Source organism: Ictalurus punctatus, chromosome 10, assembly GCF_001660625.3.
Source record: "Ictalurus punctatus breed USDA103 chromosome 10, Coco_2.0, whole genome shotgun sequence".
In the NCBI taxonomy this organism is placed as follows: domain Eukaryota; kingdom Metazoa; phylum Chordata; class Actinopteri; order Siluriformes; family Ictaluridae; genus Ictalurus; species Ictalurus punctatus.
Genome location: NC_030425.2, coordinates 8,991,856 through 9,014,784, shown reverse-complemented (window position 1 = coordinate 9,014,784; position 22,929 = coordinate 8,991,856). Strand labels below are relative to the sequence as shown.

At 38.8% G+C, this 22,929-nt stretch overlaps 2 protein-coding genes across 4 annotated transcripts; both read left to right on the top strand.

Moving 5' to 3' along the window:
- The first annotated feature begins 955 nt into the window (after positions 1 to 955).
- Positions 956 to 15,318, top strand: dazap1 (DAZ associated protein 1). Of its 3 annotated transcripts, XM_017478491.3 has the most exons (13): positions 956 to 1,113; positions 1,913 to 1,953; positions 4,712 to 4,878; positions 5,040 to 5,105; positions 5,334 to 5,441; positions 5,668 to 5,716; positions 8,385 to 8,467; positions 10,615 to 10,768; positions 11,028 to 11,057; positions 11,166 to 11,315; positions 11,894 to 12,061; positions 13,452 to 13,541; positions 14,536 to 15,318. In XM_017478491.3, the coding sequence occupies exons 1-13, from the start codon at positions 1,049 to 1,051 to the stop codon at positions 14,706 to 14,708; spliced, it is 1,344 nt and encodes a 447-aa protein (XP_017333980.1). In that variant the 5' UTR covers positions 956 to 1,048; the 3' UTR covers positions 14,709 to 15,318. The 3 variants fall into 3 exon arrangements, with proteins under 3 accessions (XP_017333980.1, XP_017333981.1, XP_053539190.1); XM_017478492.3 differs by lacking the exon at positions 13,452 to 13,541; XM_053683215.1 differs by lacking the exons at positions 956 to 1,113; positions 1,913 to 1,953; positions 4,712 to 4,878; ... (1 more) ...; positions 8,385 to 8,467; positions 13,452 to 13,541 and having other exon boundaries at positions 5,329 to 5,441.
- Positions 15,319 to 18,559: 3,241 nt separating this feature from the next.
- On the top strand, positions 18,560 to 21,135 carry rps15 (ribosomal protein S15). Its single transcript, NM_001200149.1, is given in 4 exon segments — positions 18,560 to 18,602; positions 19,042 to 19,127; positions 20,194 to 20,428; positions 20,987 to 21,135. Coding segments are annotated over 4 exon segments (438 nt in total). The 5' UTR covers positions 18,560 to 18,599; the 3' UTR covers positions 21,101 to 21,135.
- Positions 21,136 to 22,929: the final 1,794 nt, after the last annotated feature.

Here is a 22,929-nt window from a genome sequence, read left to right as displayed (position 1 = left end):
AACTGGTCTCATAAACAGAAAACACATTTAACAATTAACATGAACACATTAACTAAATTCTGAAGTTAATTTCTTGAATGTTATTAATTCATATTAACACTGACTGAATTCTAAAAACCTCCTGTTAGACTCACATTCACTCTCCACAAACACAAGCATTTCTACTTCATCATTAAATATCAAACTGGTAATATATAGGCCTAATATAAACCTTTTTTTGACATTATTAACTCATATTAACATTAACCGCATATTAAACATACTACTCTACAAATATATTTTTCTGTGCAATATATACTACTTTTTTGTCACTCATCTTCACTGAAATCTTCTCAACGGTGTACTAGCCTCAGCGCGAGCAGTGCGGGAGCAGTGCAGGAGTTGTGCGAGTAGCGCCTGGGTGGGGTTCACTGCTGCTCACTTCCGGTGTAAAATTATAGCAGTGCATAAATTACAGAGTTTAGAAACTGTTTTGTCGTCATTCCACATAAGATACAACATCTTTGCACACAGCACGAAAGCGATGTGTTTTCCCGCCCACTTTTGATTGACAGGATATAATCGGCCCTGATCATTGTGTTTTTAAACTATCGTCCGATAGCCCATAGCGTGAAAAATAGCCTATAATATATAATATAAATAGATTTATATTAGAGATGCACCGATGTATCGGCTGATGATCGGGATCGGCCGATACATCGGTGCATCTCTAATATAAACCTAAAGGCTACTTTATGTTACAGCCGGAACTACTGTCAGAGCCGTGAATGAACGGTATGTTCAATGATGTTTCATTCATGAAATAATGAAGCCCACGACATGACCAGTGCGGTTTAACAGAACTGAATACGGTTCAGGTCGCCGTTACTAACGGTTCTGATGACTACAGTTCCCAGCAGCCTTTGCGTCAGCAGCGCTTCCCCTGCAGGGCGGCCCCGTGGCTTCGCGTCAGCGTTGCGCAGGTTGGGTTTGAACCGAAAGCGGAGTGACCTTCCCGGGGTAGGAGCAGAGAGAGGAGGCAGCTGTAGGAGACTGAAGCAGCAGACTAATGTCCGCACTCCAGTCCTCAACTCTCGCTACAGATATGAACAACCTACCTGGAGATGAAATTGGGTAAGACGCCATTTGCTGTTGTTTGTTTGTTGGAATAACATTAAAATATCACTCCTTCTCATCTCCTCGCTAGCAAGCGACCTGCGCAGTGTAGCTTCAGCGATGATACCGCTCGAGCTCGAGCTAGCTTACAGTTACCGTCAACTGTCAGTTCTAAGCTAGCTCAGTTTACCTGTCCGTAAAGCTGACTGACGCGGAGTCCAAATACAAGAGTTTCGACTCGAACTTGTTAAAAGTAGGAGTTTGTTCGGATTTAAGCCGAGTTTAATGCTTTAACGAAGAGCACCTCATTCATAAACTCGGTGTCTTACAAACTCTTTACTTACTAAGCTAATGACGTTAGCGGGTGCTAGCAGGTTAATTAGCGAGGTGGGTTAAATGAGCGAAATATCGACTCGCGTAAAGATCGTGTCAGACGAGTAAACACGGAGTGGTCTAGCACATTATTCTCAGTTAATCCGTGAACTGTGTTACACCAAGGAAGTTGATTTTGTTTGAGTGAAACCTGTAATAATAAAGGTGAGTTTAACGTGTGAGGCGGTGAGTCCGGTTTTGTTGATGGGCCGCAAGTCAAAGTGTGAATGACGAGCTGTTTCTCTGAAGGAGCTGCTGAAAGAGAGAGAGAGAGAGAGAGAGAGAGAGAAGCTGCAGCTCTGTGATAAACCCAGAACAAGTGGCAGCACAGGTCTCTCAAAGTGATATAGCCTCCTAGCTGAATGGAAACGACCTTCTTGCACTTGATGTTGTTTTTTCTTGCATAACTTCACTGAGTTCACTGTCACATCCACTCGTCTTGTAGGAAGCTGTTTGTGGGTGGATTAGACTGGAGTACAACTCAAGGTAAGACTGAGGGGATTTCTATACACATCTGAAACACTTTGAAGCCTTCTGAATTATTCTTACAGTATGATATTTCATCCACACTAGTTAAACTGCTTCTACTAATAGTGTTTTTTCCCCCTCCTTAAATAGTTATGTAGAAGCAGGAACATGGGACGCTTTCACTTTACAAGCTTCTTTGCACAATTCAGATTTATTTATTTATTTATTTATTTATTTTACTCAGATTGGATCCGCGTATCTAGACAGTTCATAACCTGAAGTGACCCGTATCTGTCTTTAACGAGAACTCGGCTGTCCGCTGAAACGCCCTGCATGCATACATCGACGTTTTGGCCAGGTTTTACTCCGATTCTGTCGTTTCCTTCCAGGTTTTTTTTTTTTTTTTTTGCTTGAATCGAATCTGCAAATATGAAACTAGTTTTTGAAACTAATTTTCCTATCTTGTCTGATTTTGCTGTCCTCCATTGTTGTGTCGCTGAGATTGGACGACAACCGTGTGCACGTCGGGGAAAAACCGTGTCGACTTTGCATCCGGGTGTTCTTGTTCGTGTCGCGTTGGCTACATATTTCGTACGAGCGTGATGTAGGTCCACGTTTTTGCATCTACGCAGTCCTGGATAAAAAAAAAAAAAATCTGTGTCACATTAGGGCAGAACCTGGGATTTGTTTCCTCTGCCTGGTAATGTGAGTGTAGCCATAGTGTAGCACGTAAGAACACAATAATGAAATTACGATAGGGTACATGTTTCTAACCGTAGGCTTGGAGTTCGTCGTGTTCGGCACGTTTTATTGTTTTCTCTGCTCCCAACAGTTGAATCATTTGTATTGGAGCAGGGAAAAATACTCAAAACTTGCAGGACAGAAGGTACTCTAGGACCAGGGTTAGAGACCCGCGTTATATTTTATATATATATGTATATATATGTATGTGCTAAGCCATGTAATTCTCCCTGTTCTCATTAAAACATGGGTAATGTGTAGAATAGTGTTCAGTCGTGGCACTGACGGCAAGCTGTGGGATGAGGGGGTCGAGAGAACGTGAATTGTTTGCGGTGTGGGTGTTATTAAAAAGCTACGGAGACCAACATTATCAGCGTGTGAATGATCGCATTGCAAGTAAAGCATTTCTTAAATATTTAAGGACTTGAATTGCCCTAACAGTATATTAAGTGATTCCTCGTATACATCAGTGTTATAAGACTCCCATGAGTGAGCGAGTAAGTGCACACCTGAGTTAACCTGTAGGTACGTGGTGTCTGCGCACCATTCAAAAGCTGTCTCATCTGACTCCTACACCAGCTCTTCTGCTCAGATTTAGTGACCAAAGCTGCATACATTTTGGCCAAATTAAAATTTACTCACACAGAGTAAATATGGATGCACCTCTATAAGGAAGTATGTAGGTATGAGTATGACATTTAATAGATATAGGAAATATATGACTCGCTTTGAGGACCCTAAACGGGCCAAATATTCCCACCAGTATTTCTATATCATTTAATAGTGTTAAATTTAAGCCCTGAAAAGGTCCTGCATGCTCTGACAGAGGTCAAGTTTTGTTTATAGTTCGGGCTTCCTGTTGCTAGCAGTAACGCATTCCTCTCGATTTAAGATGTACACGCCTCGACCATTATAGCCTCACACTAGCTGAAGCAAATGAAGCGAACGCCTCATTCTTTTATATCGTTGCCCGGCAAAACACAGTTTGAGAAACTTTAGTGCTTGTTCTGCAATAACTGAGAAGCGACGCGAGCCAGTGACCCGTTGAAAGTGTTAAAATAAATAAACATAAAACTTATCAGATTGTTATAAACTTAATTCAGCTATTGAAATATTAAGCATTCATTCTATATTATATATTTAATATACATCTATCCACTGTTGCAGTTTGTTATACTGGATATATTTCATTTGTCACACTTTGTAGAATTGTTTGAGTGCAATATTCATTATTTAAATATTTTAAATATTTACTGGCACGCAGTGTATGATGCTGCTGTACTTCTAACTGCTGTTTGTTTTCTTCATTCAACAAGTGCAATAACATACTTTCTGTTTTGTAATATACGTTCAAATTTGTATTTACTTTTGTTTTTTTATTTTGTACTTTCTTATATTATTTTGCACTTTTTCCTCTGGGTTTTTTGTGCTCCACACTTCACTATACATGCTGCTATAATAGAACAATTACATATCTCCTTAAGGATTAATAAAGAATATCTTAAATTATCTAATTGCTCCAATAAGATTTTAGATTTCTGAACTTGCACCCACAGAATCCAAACCGTTGACCTTGTGTTAAAATGGAAATTTAAATAACAAAAGAAGCAGTTTCCTAAAAGAAATACATCATTTGTTTGACACAATTTAATGAAAGTAGGCTTATATCTATAACTGTAGTTTTATATATATATATATATATATATATATATATATATATATATATATATATATATATATATATATATATATATATAAAAACTATAGATAGAATAACTATCAGCAATAGTTCATCTCCACCTTCATCACGTTGACGAAATGTGACTGTACATCACATCAGACCCAACTTTGATGCCCAGCTACAGTATATCGCTAGCTTATTTAGCCATGTACACAGTTTACAAATTGTGCTCAGATGTTTTCAGATAACAAAATGTCCTAGCAACAAAGAATATAATTTATTTGTTAAAGTCAAGGTTGCTGTATTAAACAGTGTGCAGTCTGCCATTACAGCCTATCCGCTTCCTCTTTTTAGAGACTTTACGAAATTACTTCTCCCAATATGGAGAGGTTGTGGACTGCGTCATCATGAAGGACAAAAGCACAAATCAGTCCAGGGGTTTTGGCTTTGTGAAGTTTAAAGATCCAAACTGTGTTCGGACTGTCCTGGATACCAAGCCTCATAACCTTGACGGTAGAAATGTAAGAACAAAGTAGCTTTCTGATGGTGTCTTGACTTCAGTCAAAAATCAGTGTTCATTTATTATAAGAATACATTTCCAATGATACCAAGTAATACTTAAGGCTGAACTAAGTACGTGAAAACTGAAGGGCAGTCGAGGTGTAATTCTCTGCTCCCACAGATTGACCCTAAGCCATGTACTCCAAGAGGAATGCAGCCGGAGAAGACGAGAGCAAAAGATGGCTGGGTAAGTACTGTGATGCTCTGTTGGAAACATGAATGTAATCATTCAGGCCTTTTGTAGTTCACATGTTATGCTGATATTGACAGAATTTAAGTGATGTACTGAAAAATAAACATGCTGTCCAGGATTCTGTAAATATATGCACTACATTTAAATGAAAGTCTCCTACTCCTAGATTCAGAGTATTCGTATTGCTCTGCATTTTAACTGTGGTTATTTTATATGTTTTAGAAAGGAGGTAAAAGTGACAGCAATAAATCCAAGAAGATATTTGTTGGTGGAATTCCACACAACTGCGGTGAACCTGAACTCAGGGACTATTTTAACAGATTTGGAGTGGTAAGATTTAGATTTAGGTGCTTGGATGTCTGTTTTGTGTCATCAGTTTTTTGACCGCAACACAGTCTAATGATAAGAAACAGAACGATCATGATTTTGGTTTTTAGGCCGCTTTTAACTGTAGAGATTAACTCTTGCAGTTGCAGTGCTGTTGAATTTAGATCAGCCTTTGAGCGGTCACTTTGTTCTACCTCTGACTCGCTTGTCATACATTTTCTCCTTGAAGGTCACAGAGGTGGTAATGATCTATGATGCAGAGAAACAGAGACCCCGAGGTAAAAGCTGATCTAGTTCTGTTCCCAATACATCTATCTTCATACTCATGACAAACTATTCTGACCCAAAGAGGGAAAAAAAAAAAAAAAAAGTCCTTCAGCAGAGCTCATTCTGATCTCATTTCTAACTCCCATGTCTCCCATGTCGACTTTGGCCTGTTGCACATCTCCTGCATTTAGAAAAGTCAAATCCCGAGCATATATATGTAGCAGACGTGCATTGTGGCATCATCATTGAATCAGCTTCTGATGCATTTGCTTGTTGTTTAGAACGTCAGTACAGTATTAACCTTCATTTTTTTTAAAAAAAAAAAAAACATTTTGTTCTCCTTGAAAAGCAGCAATTAGTCTTGAGTCTCCCAAATATCAGACACCTCTCTTCCTTAATGTAGGAGAAAGCTGATTATTTCAAATAGTCCAGTTGCTTGAAACCGAATGCAGGTGATATATAAGTGAAGCAGACTCACAGACAGGTGCAGAAAGTGTTTAATTTTCCACAGTGTAACACACTCGCTGGGGTGGTGAAAGGAAGCAGACTCTTCAGGAAACTTGTGAGGACCGTGTATTTCAATGTCAAATAAAATGACACCGAGCACAAGTAATTGGTGTTAAAGATTAAGGATCTTGAAACGAATGCACAATAATAGTTTTGAAGTCTTTCCTGTAATTCACCACCAGTGCAAATTATGTACAATTTAAATGTTTTCAGTGGATCACGTTTTTTTTTTTTTTTTTGCTTCCATGCACATTGTGTTTGGGTGTATTAAGAGTTGTTTCCTCATCTCTTGCTTAGTACAAATGAAAGGGGGGGAAAAACAACCTTGCTTAATCTCAAATCTCTTTGAGGATACATGAATAGTTTGTCATTGGATTTTATAGTTATTTTGAGCTTTGTTTTTATTAACCCTATACAATAAATAGTTGTTTTTTTATGATATGTATCAGATATTCTTATTAACAAGTTTATATATATATGTATATATACACCTATATATAGTAAAATAAGTTCTGTCTTTCTTTTATATACATTCTCCTTGTGAACTGTGATTGTAATTAACTGTGTTTCTTAAGATGTTTTTTTTTTTTCCTTCAGGGGATTGTGTTCACAGTGGCACCACACTGATAAAAGTCAGGAACGATGTGTATAATATGTGTTGCGGTGTCAGACTGGCAGGTGTAGCCAGAGTTCCTACCTAACATTTCGCTGTGAGATTGTAACCCTGCTAAATATATCATTACGCAATTATCTTAAGTCATTTATTTAGGTGTTTGTGTTTCGGCATATTAGGAAGATTTAAGACTCGTTTTTTCTGCATCAAGGCTGTTAACCAGCTGCCTGTTTGCAATGGAAAAACTGAGCGTTCATTTTAAAGGGAATATTTTCGTCGTATTTAAAACGAACTTGCTCCGTTTCGGATCAGGTTCTGTGATGCGTGTCAGAAAGCCTATACTTTCCAGGTGGATTCTACCGTGAAGGAACTCGACAGAAGCTTACAGAACGTGCTTTCCGTTTTAATATGTTCATGAATTTTGATCTTAAGTAGGTGAGTGGCAGGTCAGATGTATATTTAGTGCTCATTTAAACAAAGCTCTCTGTATGGAATCGGAAATCTCGAATTCCCCACCTGGGTCTCCGAGGCTGCTTAATTGGAATCGGGTTAGATCCCAAAGTGGAGGGATCCTCACAACCCCGTTCTGCTGCGCAGTTATTTGATCACTTTTTAAACTAGTTCACACAGTAGTGCTGGTGCTGCAGAAGAACAGCTCACCCGCTGTTTTATATGGTTCATCCTCTGCTTTATCATAAGAATGACCCTGAAAATGGGCTTGTCATTTTGTGCAGTAGTCTCAACTAGATTAATGTCGTTCTGAACTTTTTTTCCCTCGTGAGCAAACAGCGTGTGGCCGCTTTCGACTACATGGCTCATTTAAAAAAAAAAAAAAAAAAAAAAATCTGTAAACTGGTTCAGAAAAGAAAAAGGAACTGAGAAACTTTGGTTACACCTCGTGTAATTCTGGCCATGCACAGACTCGTAGCAGAACCTTACCTTTTTATCTCTGTGGTGCTTTTTATAGCTGTGTTGTAAATTGCTCTTCTCTTCTCTTTGCTTGCCCAAAATACTGTCATTTTGGGAAGGCTTTGAGAAACTATATTTATTCATCATTATTAAGTGTTAATGATTGTTGCTGTCAGCATTTGTTGTACATGTTATACAAGAATATAACAAGGGGACATTCAAGGGGTTTGGATGGAACTGTATGGGAAGTAGAAATGTATATTTTATTTTTTTTAAAAGTGAAAAGTAGAAAAATATCTTCATATTGGATTTTTATTTTAGCTTATTTTTAAAAAAAAAGATTTTAATGTATAAAACAGACTTATCTGGTAATACAGAATATGTCTTGAATCGGAATACATTATCAAATGACAATAGTGGTGAATAATTAAAGCGATTGGTTTGAACCTTTAATGCACATACAGAGAACAATATTAATTCTTTTGCGAGATGAGATTGCAGTTCTTGTTTGGCGACCTTTGCTCGTATCGCAGACTGCAACATAATCCAAACCCCCACAGTGTCACCTTGGTCAACTCCCCTTCCCCTGTTTTTCACCTTGTTCTGTCCCAACACCCTGCTACCTTGATTCACTTTTGGTCGTTGGCTAGGTTTTGGATTTATTACTTTCGAGGCCGAACAATCAGTGGACCAGGCTGTCAACATGCATTTTCACGACATCATGGGCAAAAAAGTGTGTAGTTGTAGTTTTATTTTACCCTAAGTAAGAAACTGAAGCTTGGGTGACCAATAGTGTTTTCTTCCAGAGCCATGAACTCAAATTTAATCCTGATGTAACAGACATACTCAGAAATTAATCTGTGATTTAATCTCCAAGATTTGATACTACAACTGTCATTACAACATTGGCTTAAATGATTAAAAAAAAAACCGAAGTGCTTTTGACCATGAATCACTGACAGTGAATCATACTGTGTACAGGCTCTGCAGTCGCCCAAGGTTTGGTTTACTTGGACCGCTCCTTTGGGTGTTTATGTGCTGGTGATACTGTGTAGAGTTAGTAGAGTTATCCAGGTTTTTTTTTTTGTTGTTGTTGCTTTTTTAACCTGAGAAGTTTTTTTTGTTTTTTTTTGTAGTTATATAGTGTTTAAAATGTAATCAGTTTTCACCTAAAGGACTGGTCAATGTCATTTTTCATCTTTTATTATTTATTTCATTTTTGCCAGGTCACTTACAGTTTGAGTTCTTGACATTATTGCAACAACAAAAAAACACAAAGCAAAATCTCAATTAAGTGACCTCAGTTAGAATCTCCATACTGTGTCAATTTTCTGTCCCCCCCCCCCCCCCCCAAAATATATATTTTTTCATTTTTAGGTTAGCATATGTATTGAGGTTAGATTACTGGATTTCCTGCACTATTATGTAGCACAATATGTGCAAAAATGATTTCACAATGATAAATCTTTAATTACAGTGATAAGTTGGAATCAAGAGTACTGGCTCAGCTTTAACTACATGACTTGTTCATTCAGTCTGCTTACTGGTGGATATGTATTACTCAATAGTCTGAAATTGCCAAGGGCATTTTTCTGACCTGCACTAGTGCCGTGTGCTGATTCAAAGTGACGAACCACTTTCATGAAGACTGCTGTACTTTCTATAAAGGCTCAGTGTTGCTGTCCTACATTTTTTTTTTCCACATGTATCTACTTTCCCCTTGACTCTGTCCTGTTTTCCTGAAGGAAGCAGGTTCTCTAGTATATAGACCGTTGTTCTTGACGTGACATTATTGAAATGGGATTTTGGGGATGTTGTAAAATTAGAAACTGGAACATATCAAACTGTTCTGCAAACCCCAGTTCTGGAGTCGGACGCCACAATTTCAAGTGCTTCCCCTCCCATCATGCTGAGCCCTGAAGCCCGCGGGAGAGGGCCTAGGTAGTTGTGCGGCGGGCCTCAGACTATTCGCTCAAACTGGCACCTAATTAGGTCGACAAAGAGGGAATAAGGAAGGCGGAAAAAGGAGGTCACTGTGTGTTGTACTGCAGAAAGCAACTAAAAAAAAAAAAAAGTCATGCCTTGCTCTTGATTCAAGGTGACCCCAATAACTCAACCCATTTTGGAGCCGGTCTATTTCAGTCTTACCCATTTTACACTAAGGCTGGCACACCTATGGTTGGGTACTGAAAATAAGGAGATAAATTTTCATCTCTGATAATACAGATTGGAAGCATTAGACCTATAAATACACACATAACTTCAGTCTTTTTCAGGTATACGTAGTTTTCAAATCAAAATACGGTACATTATATTTTTCCCCCATGTTTGACACAGTATGAAGATTCATTTCTTATTAGATCTATGACACCATTATTCTCTGCATGACTATTATTTTTTTACAGTTAGATCTAAAATTACTGTTCTCATATCTCTACTTCAAATTGATCTAAATTGAGGTTCTTAAATGCATTAGCAAGGTAAGTCTGGACTTTCTATCATAGTTTTTATCTACTTAAAAGGGATAAGATGCAGCAGAAATGCAAGGAAGGTGTTTCTCAGGTACACTTTATAAAGACTGTTTGGGCTGTATTTTTTTGCAGTTTTTAATTTTTAAAGAAAGTCCTGTGCTTTGTTCACGTGAATTTGTAAAAGCTCTCTTTAAGTCTGCTCCATTCAAACGTACCTTAGAAACATTGCTTCAGCATTATGTAGAATAAGAAGCCTAGGATTCATTTTTCTAACTAATGAACTATTTTGTTACATCTAAGTAAAACTATCTCAGCTGAATTACAGGATTAGTAATTGATGGGGTGAAGAAGGCACATTGGTTATTGATTTCTGCCCTTTCACACCCTTCTGGTCTTGTCCTTTGTCCAGGTTGAAGTGAAAAAGGCTGAGCCTCGGGACAACAAAGCTCCTGGCCCTGGGCAGCTGGGAGCCAATCAGTGGGGACCCAGAGCCATCTTAAGTGCGGCCAATGGCTGGGCCGCACAGCCTGCTCAGAGCTGGCAGCAGAGCTATGGCCCTCAGGGTGAGTGAGGCCGACTAACTTTCCCTCCAGAAACGACATTCTAGTGTGAAAAAAGACACCAGAGGTGCCAACTGCTATCTGAGCCTCAGTTTCCCTTCTTTTTGGCCGCACTGTCTGCCATCTGTTCGAAAACCAAATTGTGTTTGTCCAAAGTAGAAGTGTGACTATTTTCACATTTAAACTGTACAAAGTTTACACAGTTTAAACAGTACTTTTGTAAATGTTTGTCATGTAAAAATACTTCTTGTCTTTCTTCCAGGGGTTTGGGTGTCCACAGGGCAGCCGATAGGTAGGTTCTATTATTTGCTATGATTTATAGACCGGCCTTATTATTTGAGACACTTCCAGCTAACTAGGGAGGTGCTTTCTAATCTTTACATGTCCCTTTATGCTTCAGGGGGATATGGGCCTCCTTTGCCAGCAGGCCGAGGTGCTGCCCAACCTCCCTCGCCCTTTAATGCGTTCCTAGTTACAGCAACCCCACCAGGAGGATTTGGGGCACCTCAGGGATATCCACAACAGGGCTACAGCACACCTCCTCAATTTGGTAAGTCATAAAAACACCTCACTCCGTTTGTTTAAGGGGTCGGTATTGCATGAGAGTGCTTCATGTCTCTGCTGGCTCTGGTTTCCCAGTCATTCATCTTCAGTAAGTGCTTTATCCTGCTCAGGGTTAAGATGGATGTGGAGCCTATCCTGAGAACACTGGGCATGGAATATGCCAGAGGCAGAAATATGCCAGTTCATCGCAGGGCACCACATGCACGCACACACACACACATTTGTTTACAACTTGGAGTGACCAGTTCACCTACGAACTTGTTTTTTGGGATTTATGAGGTGGCAATGCTAGCCGCTGCGCACCACCATAACCCTGGTCCTCTGTTATCTTTTAAAATCTAAATTATTGCAAAGAGGAAATGATTGTAAGGTATTGCTAATGATTGCAAATTGCTAAGGGGGCTTAGTGTTTCTTGTTGCAGTTTGTGATTCCTATTTTGTAAGGTGAGAGTAGAAAGACTTTCTCTTCTCCGCTCTTACTCTTTCATTTAATTGAGCCTTGCGTTTCTTTATTTACATCTCGCGCTTACTTTTGATTCTTTGCAACCCTTTTTAACCTGACAGGGTACAGTTTTGGCACGCCACAAGGTGACCAGTTTGTACCCCAAGGAATGCCTCCGCCTCCTACTACTCCCGGAGCTGGGCCTCTGGGCTTTGCCCCTGCTACCACCCCTACTCAGGACATGAGCAAAGCCCCACCAGCACAGCCTGACTTCTCTTATAGCCAGTACGGTGAGTAAAAAGGGCTCACCTCGGCCTGGCCACCTGCTCTCCTGTTACTGCTGATTGGATCCATTTTCTAAACCACCATAGTTCTAGCCCATTACAATGATCCTCACACAAGCAAGAGCTTGCTCTCTATACCACATGGCTGAACTGGCATGATGGCATCACGCTCAAACAAGCCTGCATACCTGATGATCCTCTAGATGCCACCACAAATATTTATATTAAATAATATTATATATATATATATATACTGATATTAATTGATTAGTCTGTGTGAATTTTGCTGATGTGGAAAGATAATCAGTTTGGGTGTTTGAATTAGATCATCCTGTGTTGCATTGTTGCTTTTTTGGATAACATGAGACACCTCCTTTAATGTCAATAGGCTTAAGGAGGTGTCAATTACTGACACTTGACTTTGTGTATAAACAATTATCATTTTCTTACTGACTTTTCAATGTTGATATACACAGAGTTAAAAAAAAAAAAAAAAAAATGCCAGTCAGAATCTTCATGGAAGATATTTATCATATTTTAGATCATATTTTAAGGAAATTTATATATAACTGAAACAGGTGACCCTTTCTTGTGAGATGCTTTCCCTTTCCTCTTTTTTTTCTAGTGAATGATAATGAATCAGGTAATTATTTGGAGCATTGATTGTAGGAGATTATCATTATTAAATTTTTTTTTTTTTTTTGCACAACGTTTAAGCATCAGCTGCACACAGCTTGATGGTTAGATTGACACCGATTATACTTTATTAAACTTTCATTTTGTAAATTATTTAGCTACCTGTAGGTCAGAAAAGGTGGTTAGACCGCAGCTATAATGTTAACAATGATATACATCCCTCTGTACATAATTGAATTGTTTTTAATATACTGTACACGACTGAATGCTTTTCAGAATGAATCCTGTTTCTCAAAGGCTGACAAGAACATAGCAGAGACTACATTGTGGGATGTGTAGAAGCTCTACATATCACACAATCAAATCAGTGCACTGTGTCTGAGTACATGTGAAATCCCAGATATTAAGTGTTGTGCACCGGCACTGATCTGTACCTCGTTAGCTGCCTGTACCAGAGTCGGTCAGTGCAGCAGCGTTGACCTCACCTGGCTCAGTGTGTCATGCTTATGCTTTGCTTCCATCCATCATTACCATTAGAAGTGACTGCCTTTAAGACTTAACCATTTTAAGGCAGCAAAGGACCAATCCACTCACCTTCTCGATTTAATATCTTTAGCTCTTCAAGTGTCAGAGCAGCGTAATCGTTTTTTTTCCTGTAGAAAAGCAGTACAATTTGTATAAGAAGCTCTCCCCCAGAGCTAGTATCAAAGGTAGGCTCTCTCTGGGTTTAGTCAACCTGGTCTCCTCATCTCCCTGCTAGGCTTGGGTAACTATCCTCAGGACCCCTCTGCCTACGGACCAACGCGTCCTTCTCACAGTTATGGTCAGGATGAGCAGGGATATAGTGCAGGTAGGTGGGAGCTACTGCATTTTACAACCACCCAATAAAACAGCAGATAAATAAAACCGTATACAGACTCATGAGATTTCAGTGATAGTTTATTTATTTTTCTTTTCTTTTTCTACATGCATTTTTACATATGCAAGTTTGTGCACATACTGTATGCATATGTTGTATGTGTATTGTACATACAGTATACATACAGTCCTTTTCTCCATATGGTATACTAAATACAGCTACACGTCATTTGTACAAAAACACTGCACCTCTCTTGTATTTGTAACTTGTATTAAATTGGCTACAAATCTCAATTGGTCAACCTCTTCTTTACTTGTCTGATGTTTTGTGACATAGTAGCTGTAGTTTACTATACAACGACAATGTCCTTCAACTTATTTCTCTTTCTTTGTCTCTGCGTTGCTTTGCTGGCAAAAGGATGATCTAATTATAACAGAACTTGTATATCTGTACGTTTCTGCCTTTTGTGCTACCCTGTCTCGTAGCATTTGTAGCCCACTTGACAAATGTATTTTACAGATGACTGACTGTGTTGGAAGTTGAAAAGAAAATGCTAGCAATTCATAGCTGCTTATCCATTTTTTTCTAATTTGTGGCCCAAAAAAACCCCAAAAAACTGTTCCTGTCTGTCTGATCTGTTTTCATGAATGAACCATCATAAAATGTATCGGGGAAATGGGAAAATTTCTTTGTGCAAGCATTTCTTTTTAACTCTTGTCCCTGAATAGCTTTGCTCTGAATATATTTTCATTACTTTCTTTCCTCTTCTGTTTTCGTAGTGGCTTAGGTAGTTTAGTGTCTTGCTAATACAGTATTTATTTATTTATTTATTTATTTATTTATTTATTATTTTATTTTTTAATATCGGATGTTAAAAAGGGCAGTTCTTCTGAAGGCCAGTCTCTTCAGGAACCTCCATCCTTGTTTTGAATGACTTCTCTGATGTTGTTGATTTATTATTGTATTGTTGTATTTGTTGAAACAGGTTATGGGCAGGATCTGAGCGGCTTTGGACATAGCTTTGCCGACCCTAGCCAGCAGACTGCCTCATATGGTGCCCCTTCCGCACAGCCTACATCAGCGCCGCAGCCCACAGCGACTACTTTTGGTCGTGGGCAAAACCACAACGTCCAGGGCTTCCATCCTTATCGGCGCTGACCATTCCCTTTTGACTTCCTCAATGCAATACAAACCGTCAGGGAATCGATGTTCTGATCACAAATGCCACTGGATTGTGAGCTTGATGAACATTACAAATGTAACTGGAGGGTGTTTGTGTGTATGTGTGGTTGAGTGTGTGTAAGTTATGAACAGGGACTATACTCCTTTATGAGGAGGCCACATTTGTTGTGTGTTTTTTTTTTCTTCTTTCTTTTCTAGTAGGGCAGCGCTATTTAGCAATAGATTTTCTTGATTGGTGAAACATCAGCACAGAACCATGCCAGTCGGCGGAGTGACAGGGTCTCCCATTTCCTCAGCTTTAATTCTATTAGGGCAAAAATATTTTATTTTCAATTTTGTGGACTTTTTGTTTACTATCTGAGCCTTTGACCATTTTATTTAAAACATTGTTCGAAATAGAACGTACAAATATGTATTATAAACCTGAACTGTGCAATTTTTTAAAAGAATTTTGTACTATTAAATGTGCGCTTTTCTTGTTTTTATTTCAGGATGTAGTGGATTCCCTCAGGTGGCTGTTTTAGTGCACTTTGCACTTATGCAAAAAAAGAGAGAAATTTTATTTGAAATAAATGATTTAAAGATACATATCGTTGTCTTTTAATGTTTCAGAATGTATTTTAAAAAGTAATAATAAACAAACAACGGCTAAGTGGGGAAAATATGAAGGTATAATATACAGTCGTCTATGAAAGTATTGGAACAGCAAGGCCATATTAAAGCTGAGAAAAGAGGGAAAATTGATCAGAGCCATTGCACATGTGCTGGGCGTAGTCAGTACAATAATCTGGAATGTTCTGAAAAAGAAAAACCACTGGTGTCCCATAATCATCTTTTGATCTCAAACCCAAACAGCTTCAGTGTTTATAGCAAAACAGACTTGACCTTGCTGTTCCAATACTTTGGGAGGAGTTAATAGAAGGAAAGCTTTCGTATATGTTTAAGTATTAATATTGTTGCAATATCTAACAAATGCCTTACTATTTTAGACCTCTGCTGCCTATATCATAGTGCATTTAAGAAAATTAATTTAGCATGAGCATTGAAAGGCATAGGCATTCAACCATGAATGTTAATTTTAATATATAAATACAACGTGTGTTTATGAAGATCAAAAGGAAATCATTAAATTTTTTAAAATGATTCAAAGATTCTAATATTTTAGAAATGGGTGTCAGGTGCCTCTAACCAGTTCCTCTAGGTAGAGAACATTTATGAGGATTTTTTGGGCCCCAAAACAAACTCCTGCTTCAGCGTTTTACTCCAAGGCTGTGACAGATGTTGTATAAGTCGTCTTTAATGTTCTCCTCATTTTTGTCAGTTCTGTCATTATAACTTAGTGTTTGTGGAGAGCTACATTCACAGTGAGAATTAGACAATCGAAGAACAAGAATATTGATGATAACTTCTATATTGACATAAACACTCACTGAGCCCTTTATTAGGAACACCTTTACACCAATTCATCTAATCAGCCAATAGTGTGGCAGCAGTACAACACATAAAATCATGCAGGTGCGGGGCAGCAGTTTCAGGTAACATTCACATCGACCATCAGAATGAGGAAAAAATGTGATGTCAGTGATTTTGACCGTGGCTTGATTATTGGTGCCAGATGCGCTGGTTTGAGTATTTCTATAACTGCTGATCTCCTGGGATTTTCACGTGCAAGTTTACTCAAAATTGTGCAGTAAAGAAAGAATGAGTGAGCGGCAGTTCTGTGAATGGAAATGCCTTGTTGATGAGAGAGGTCAAAGGAGAATGGCCAGGCTGGTTCTAGGTGATAGAAAGGCTACAGGAACTCAGATAATCACTCTGTACAATTGTGGTGAGCAGAAAAGCATCTCAGAACGCACAACATCTCAAACATTGATGTGGAAGGGCTACAACAGCAGAAGACCAAGTCGGGTTCCACTTCTGTCGGCCAAGAACAGAAAGCTGAGGCTGCAGTGGACTCAGACTCACCAACACTGGACAGTTGAAGACTGGAAAAACATAGCCTGGTCTGATGAATCTCGATTTCTGCTGAGGCACACTGATGATAGGATCAGAATGAATCCATGGAACCAAGCTGTATTGTGTCAACAGTCTAGACTGGTGGAGGTGGTGTAATAGTGTGGGGAATGTTTTCTTGGTACACTTTGGGCCTGTTAACCATCAATCATCGCTTGAATACCACAGACTATTTGAATATTGTTGCTGGCCATGTGCATCACTTCATGCCCACAATTTCCCATGTTCTAATGGCTACTTCCAGCACGATAATGCACCACGTCACAAAGCAAAAGTCATCTCAAACTGGTTTCATGAACATGACAGTGAGTTCAGTGTTCTTCAGTGGTCTTCCCAGTCACCGGATCTGAATCCAGTAGATCACCTTTGGGATGTGGGAGAGCGGGAGATTCACAGCATGAAAGTGCAGCTGAAAAATCTGCAGGAATTGTGTGATGTCAACTTGCGAATCATGTCAACATGGTCCAGAATCTCAAATAAATGTTTTCAACATCTTGTGGAATCTACGGAAGCCCAAAGTGGCCATGCAGTATTAAATTTTTTTTCTGTTGTTTTCTCGTGATCATGACTAAATTTTCCTGTGTACTGGACATCCATCATCCCGAAGTCAATCGGGGTTTTGAATGTTTTTTGTTAAATGCCTGAAATAAGGTCTGTGGTTAACACAAGCTCAAGATATGTTCACGTTTTATACTACGTCATAAATACATCAGTAATACCCCACTCAGGATTTTCAAAAAGCTTTTACATGTCTGGAAAAAGACGGTGGCTAAATGGGAATACAGAGGTTGTCGCGAACATTAAATGTCATCACGCCGAACAGGAAAACTCATCTACTACAGCCTCGTTGTGTTTACACTAACAACTCAAATTTTCCAATAAAGTGGGTTTATCAATTTTTGTATTTTCCAAGTGTATTGCTTTAAAAATAAAAATAAAGATTGAAACAGTTGTCGGAAGCGTATCGGTGGTGACGTTGAAGTCATGCGACCGTGGTGTAGTTCGTTTATAGCTTAAGATTAGCTTTTTGCTTCTGGCGAGTGTAATTAGGCTTCAAAATCTTATGAATCTTATCTTAATGAACGAAACATGTAAGAATCATAAACTTTTGTTGCTCACAGAATTTATTTTCTACAATAATCCAAAAGCCAGTGGAAAAATCTTATTGGATTTTTCCAATATCCTAATCAGGGTGATGCTAACTTCCGTGGTGGTCTACAAAAACACCTCATCCCTGCAGGACTGACGACTTCCACATTAGTGTCCCACACTTGAGAAGGGGACACACCCCTCTCTCTTAATGCGGAGATAAAGTCCATCTCTACAGCGGGGAATTATTACAGTGATGATGGAGAAGATGCCAACATGCATGTAACACCAGTCCCATTCACAAAGCAGGAGATTTTCTCTGGATAAAATGACATTGTGAGAAAACAACTTTTGTTATGTCGAGATCACGAGAAAACAACAGAAAATAATTTAATAATGCATGGCCATGCAGGGCTTCCGTAGACATGTGAAAAAGCAATTTGTAAAGTAATTCTTCACTTAAGCAGTTCTTCACAAGGCTATTTGTTTACTCTTACTTGGGTCTTGACTACTTTTACTTTTAATCAAGTGAATTATTACTACAGTAGCAGCCCTTTTACTCAAATCAGTAGGCTTTGTGCTGATTATTTAATTATTAATTCAAAAATAATAAGCGAACCACATTTCAGTCTTGAAGAAAGTTTCATCTCCGCACCACAAGATGGCGAGCTAATGTTCTGACGTCACACCAAACCGTTTTTTCCCCTCTCTTCCTTTTAGCGCGAGCCAACGTCAACTACTTCCTTTTCCGGTTTCTCTCTCAAGATGGTAGGTGATGTTTTATTTCTGTTTTACTACAATCTAACAGAATCCATCTTAAATTCGGGCAAATTAAAGTCTCTTGTTGTGTTTTTAGTTTACGTGAGCCTCGCTATATTTGTTTTTGACATTATTTGTTGGCGCTGAAGGTTTGGATTTGGTTGATGTGAATAATTTTGCCAGCGCTTAGAGACGCTAATCGCTATATCGAATGTGCGCTAGTCACTCTCTTACTGATCCATCTAACTTTTATACTTTTAAATATGAACTACTTCACTTTCACACGTTACTGTGGCGCGTTTATGCCGTAAATGAGGAGTTTCAAGCCAAAGTTGACGTTAGCTTGTTAGGCCTGTCTTATGTAGCTAACACCTTGTTTAACTGAGGCTTGTATTAAACATGAGGCTTGTTGTGTTAAAGGTGTTGTGTGAATTGTATGTGTTTACAGGCAGACGTAGAGCAGAAGAAGAAGCGTACTTTCAGGAAGTTCACCTACAGAGGAGTGGACCTGGACCAGCTCCTGGACATGTCCTAGTGAGTAACAGGACTTGGACATATTCTGTCACGTTTAGAGAAGGAAAAATCAAGGGCTTCTCTCTCCTTCTGTGCCTGTGTCTATTGTATTAGCTCATACTTAGATTCTTGAGAAACTGTACACTGCTGACTAAATGTTGATGGCTCAAATCACGATTTGGACAAATCCAGAATAAAAAAAGCACTTTACAGGCTCTGTAGTATTCACAAATTAACACAATCATGCAAACCTTCAATATTCAGAGGAGCTTGCAGTTTTTCAACGTTACCGCAGAAGACGCATCATTGTCATGAAGACGTCATCAGCCAAAGCCCTCTTCTACTCACCTGCATATAACATGAGTATAGCTTAAAGGTCTCGTTTACTAACAAACATCACTGTGAAAACAGTTGCACTTTCTCCAAATTAAGTAGTTTTATGTAGAAGGAGGGAAAGAACATGTGAATGTCATTGCAATTTTTTCCAAAGTTGCAGGAAAATTAAGGTTTTTTGGCTAACAACAATACCAAAAAATTGTTGCAAAATCCTGTACAGACTGATTTTAAGTTTTATTACACTCTAAGTCACAATATAACTGCTGCTTAGTTCTGAAGTTTTACATGCGACGTTTAATTGAGGTAAGAACCAGCCACTGGTGTATAACCAAATGGACAGTTGAACAGTTCGTTTGGTCAGACGTTTTGTCTCTGGCTGTAATCACAGGAGGATTAACCGTTATAAGCTAATTGTATATCTGTATTTTATCTCAACTGCTATACACATGTGTAGCTGTGTATCTATATATGTAGTTATGTATGTAGCTACCAAACTCCAGTTAAGACTCCAGCTGTGTTGCTGCTAAACCAGAACATAAAGGTATAAATATAATTGTCTCGGGTTCCTGCCGCAGCTCTCTGCCAAATCTTATTTTTTTTCAATTTGGAACGACTTCTAGAAAAGTCACTCTTTGTTCAGTTTCTCACATTAAACCGTGCATGTGCCTTCTCGTTTAAGAATTCACCAATCCAGCTCCTCATTTTTATGATGCATCAGAGTTAATTGGCTTAAATGTATCTGTTAATTCAGCGAGCAGCTCATGCAGCTGTATGGTGCTCGTCAGAGGAGGAGGTTGAACCGTGGCCTGAGGAGGAAGCAGCAGTCTCTCCTTAAACGCCTGCGCAAGGCCAAGAAGGAGGCGCCACCTATGGAAAAGCCTGAAGTGGTGAAGACCCATCTGCGGGACATGGTCATCCTGCCTGAGATGGTGGGCTCCATGGTCGGCGTGTACAACGGCAAGACCTTCAACCAGGTTGAAATCAAGGTGAGGCTGTGGCAAAGATTGTGTTTTACGCTTAAGTGTAACGTGGATCGAGGCAACTAAACAAGACATGGATGTTTTTTTTTTTTTGTTGTTCTTTTTTAACAATTTGAGGGGAAAATACTTTGCTAAACCCTTCTGTTTCACAGGGGATTGGAGCAGTATTAATCCGTGGTAAATGTTTAGGATTTTAAAATAGCTTTTTTTGTTTTTTTGGTCCTGATTAATGTCTCTTTGTCTTGTTCAGTCGTATGATAATTGATTTTTGTAATGCACAGCTGAAATATGCTGTGTTATGTGGATATAATTGGTTTATTTACAGATCAAAACTTCACCCCTATTATGTTTCGCACCATGATTTATGCCCTTTATTGAAGGATATTCACTTCCAGATGTCCAAGTCTAGTTCTGTTTTGTGCCATTTGGGCAGGCTGTGATCAAACCACGAGGATGTTTTGGTAAAGGGGCACAATGAGTTGATACCAATGAAGAGAGCTAATATAAATGACTGATTTTAATGTCCATGTTTTTTTTCTTCTTCTTTTTTTCTTCTTCTTGCAGCCTGAGATGATTGGTCACTACCTTGGAGAATTCTCCATTACATACAAGCCTGTTAAGCATGGTCGCCCTGGTATTGGAGCCACCCACTCCTCCCGCTTCATTCCTCTGAAGTAAACCATAATTGATGTAAATAAAAGTGACATCCAACACATGGCCTTTGTCTCATTCTTAAGAACAGCTGCTACATATTGAAGCGCTAATTTTCTAAGTTATTTTCTGCTCAATTTAAGCACAGTGGATTTACAAAAGCCATTGGACATTAACATGTCCAGATGAATTTTTTATTTTTTTTTAAATCACAACATAAGAGAAAATGGAGCTTAAAAAAAACTGATATAATCTGGAAATGCTCCATGTCATACTTGGATGGTTGGTATTTGCTTATTACAACCGTAAGACTCCTTTTATTTTGCAATAATATTTGCCCTGGGTAAATATGAACAAAGTAGGCTGAACTTGCAAGCACAACACAGGTTTATCACAAAAACTCTTTGTTAAATATGTGTGCAACAATTATTGGCAACCCTTATGGACTCATGTTTGCTGTATATTCCTATTGATATTTAATTTTTTTTAGTACACCTGGGTGACTAGGAACAGGAAATTGTTCAACCATGACTTCCTGTTTGGCGGGTATAAATATGAGGTAACAAAGGCCAAATTCTCTTAGTCATTCATAACAATGGGTTAGACCAAGGAATATAGCTGTGATGTGTGGCAAAAGGCTGTTGAGCTTCACAAAATGGGAAGTGTCTAAGAAAATAACACAAGCATTGAAAATGCCCATTTCCACCATCAGGGCAATAATTAAGAAGTTCCAGTCAACTGGAAATGTTATGAATCAACCTGGAACAGGACGTGTGTCTATATCATCTCAATGCACTGAAGAGGATGGTTCGAGTGGCCAAAAAATCTCCAAGGATCACAGCTGGAGAATTGCAGAAGTTAGCTGCATCTTAGGGTCAGAAAGTCTCCAAAACTACAATCTGAAGTCATCTATATCACTACAAGTTGTTTGGAAGGGTTTCAAGAAAAAAACCCTCTACTCATCCAAAAACAAACTCGAGCGTCTTCAGTTTGCCAGACACTACTGGAACTTCAAATGGGATCGGCTTCTATGGTCAGATGAAACCAAAATAGAGCTGTTTAACAATAAACACCAGAGATGGTTTTGGCACACACAGAGAGGTAGCCGTATGGAAAAGTACCTCATGCCCACGGTTAAATATGGTGGTGGCTCATTAATGTTTTGGGGCTGAAGGCTAGAAAGCTTAAAATGGGCCGTGATTGGATCTTCCAGTAGGACAATGATCCAAAACATTCATCAAAATCAACACAAAAATGGTTTACTGACCACAAAATCAAGGTCCTGCCCTGGCCGTCCCAGTCCCCTGACCTGAACCCCATAGAAAACCTGTGGGGTGAACTGAAGAGGAGACTCCGCCAGCATGGACCTCGAAATTTGATTGATCTAGAGAGATTCTGTATGGAGGAACGGTCTCAGATCCCTTACCAGGCATTCTCCAACCTCATCAGGCATTATAGGAGACTCAGAGCTGTTATCTTGGCAAAGGGATGTAGCACAAAGTATTGACTAAAAGGGTGCCAGTAATTGTTGCACACCTATATTTAACAAAGATAAATTGTTTTGGATAAACCTGTTTTTTGTTTGCAGTTGTTTGATATCCATGAGAGCAGAGTATTTCTGTGAAAATTTTAGACAAAAGATTAAACAATAAATAAAAAAAATTCACAGCCTCCTTTGCTCATATTTACCAAGGGTGCCAATATTAGTGGAGGGGTTGGGAGCGTTACTTTAAAAAATGTATTCCATTACAATTGCAAATTGTTTAATACAAAATGTAATCAGTAACGTAATCCAAGTATCACAATATGAAAGTAATGTAATATGATTTATTTTTGGATTACTTCAAGGTCACATA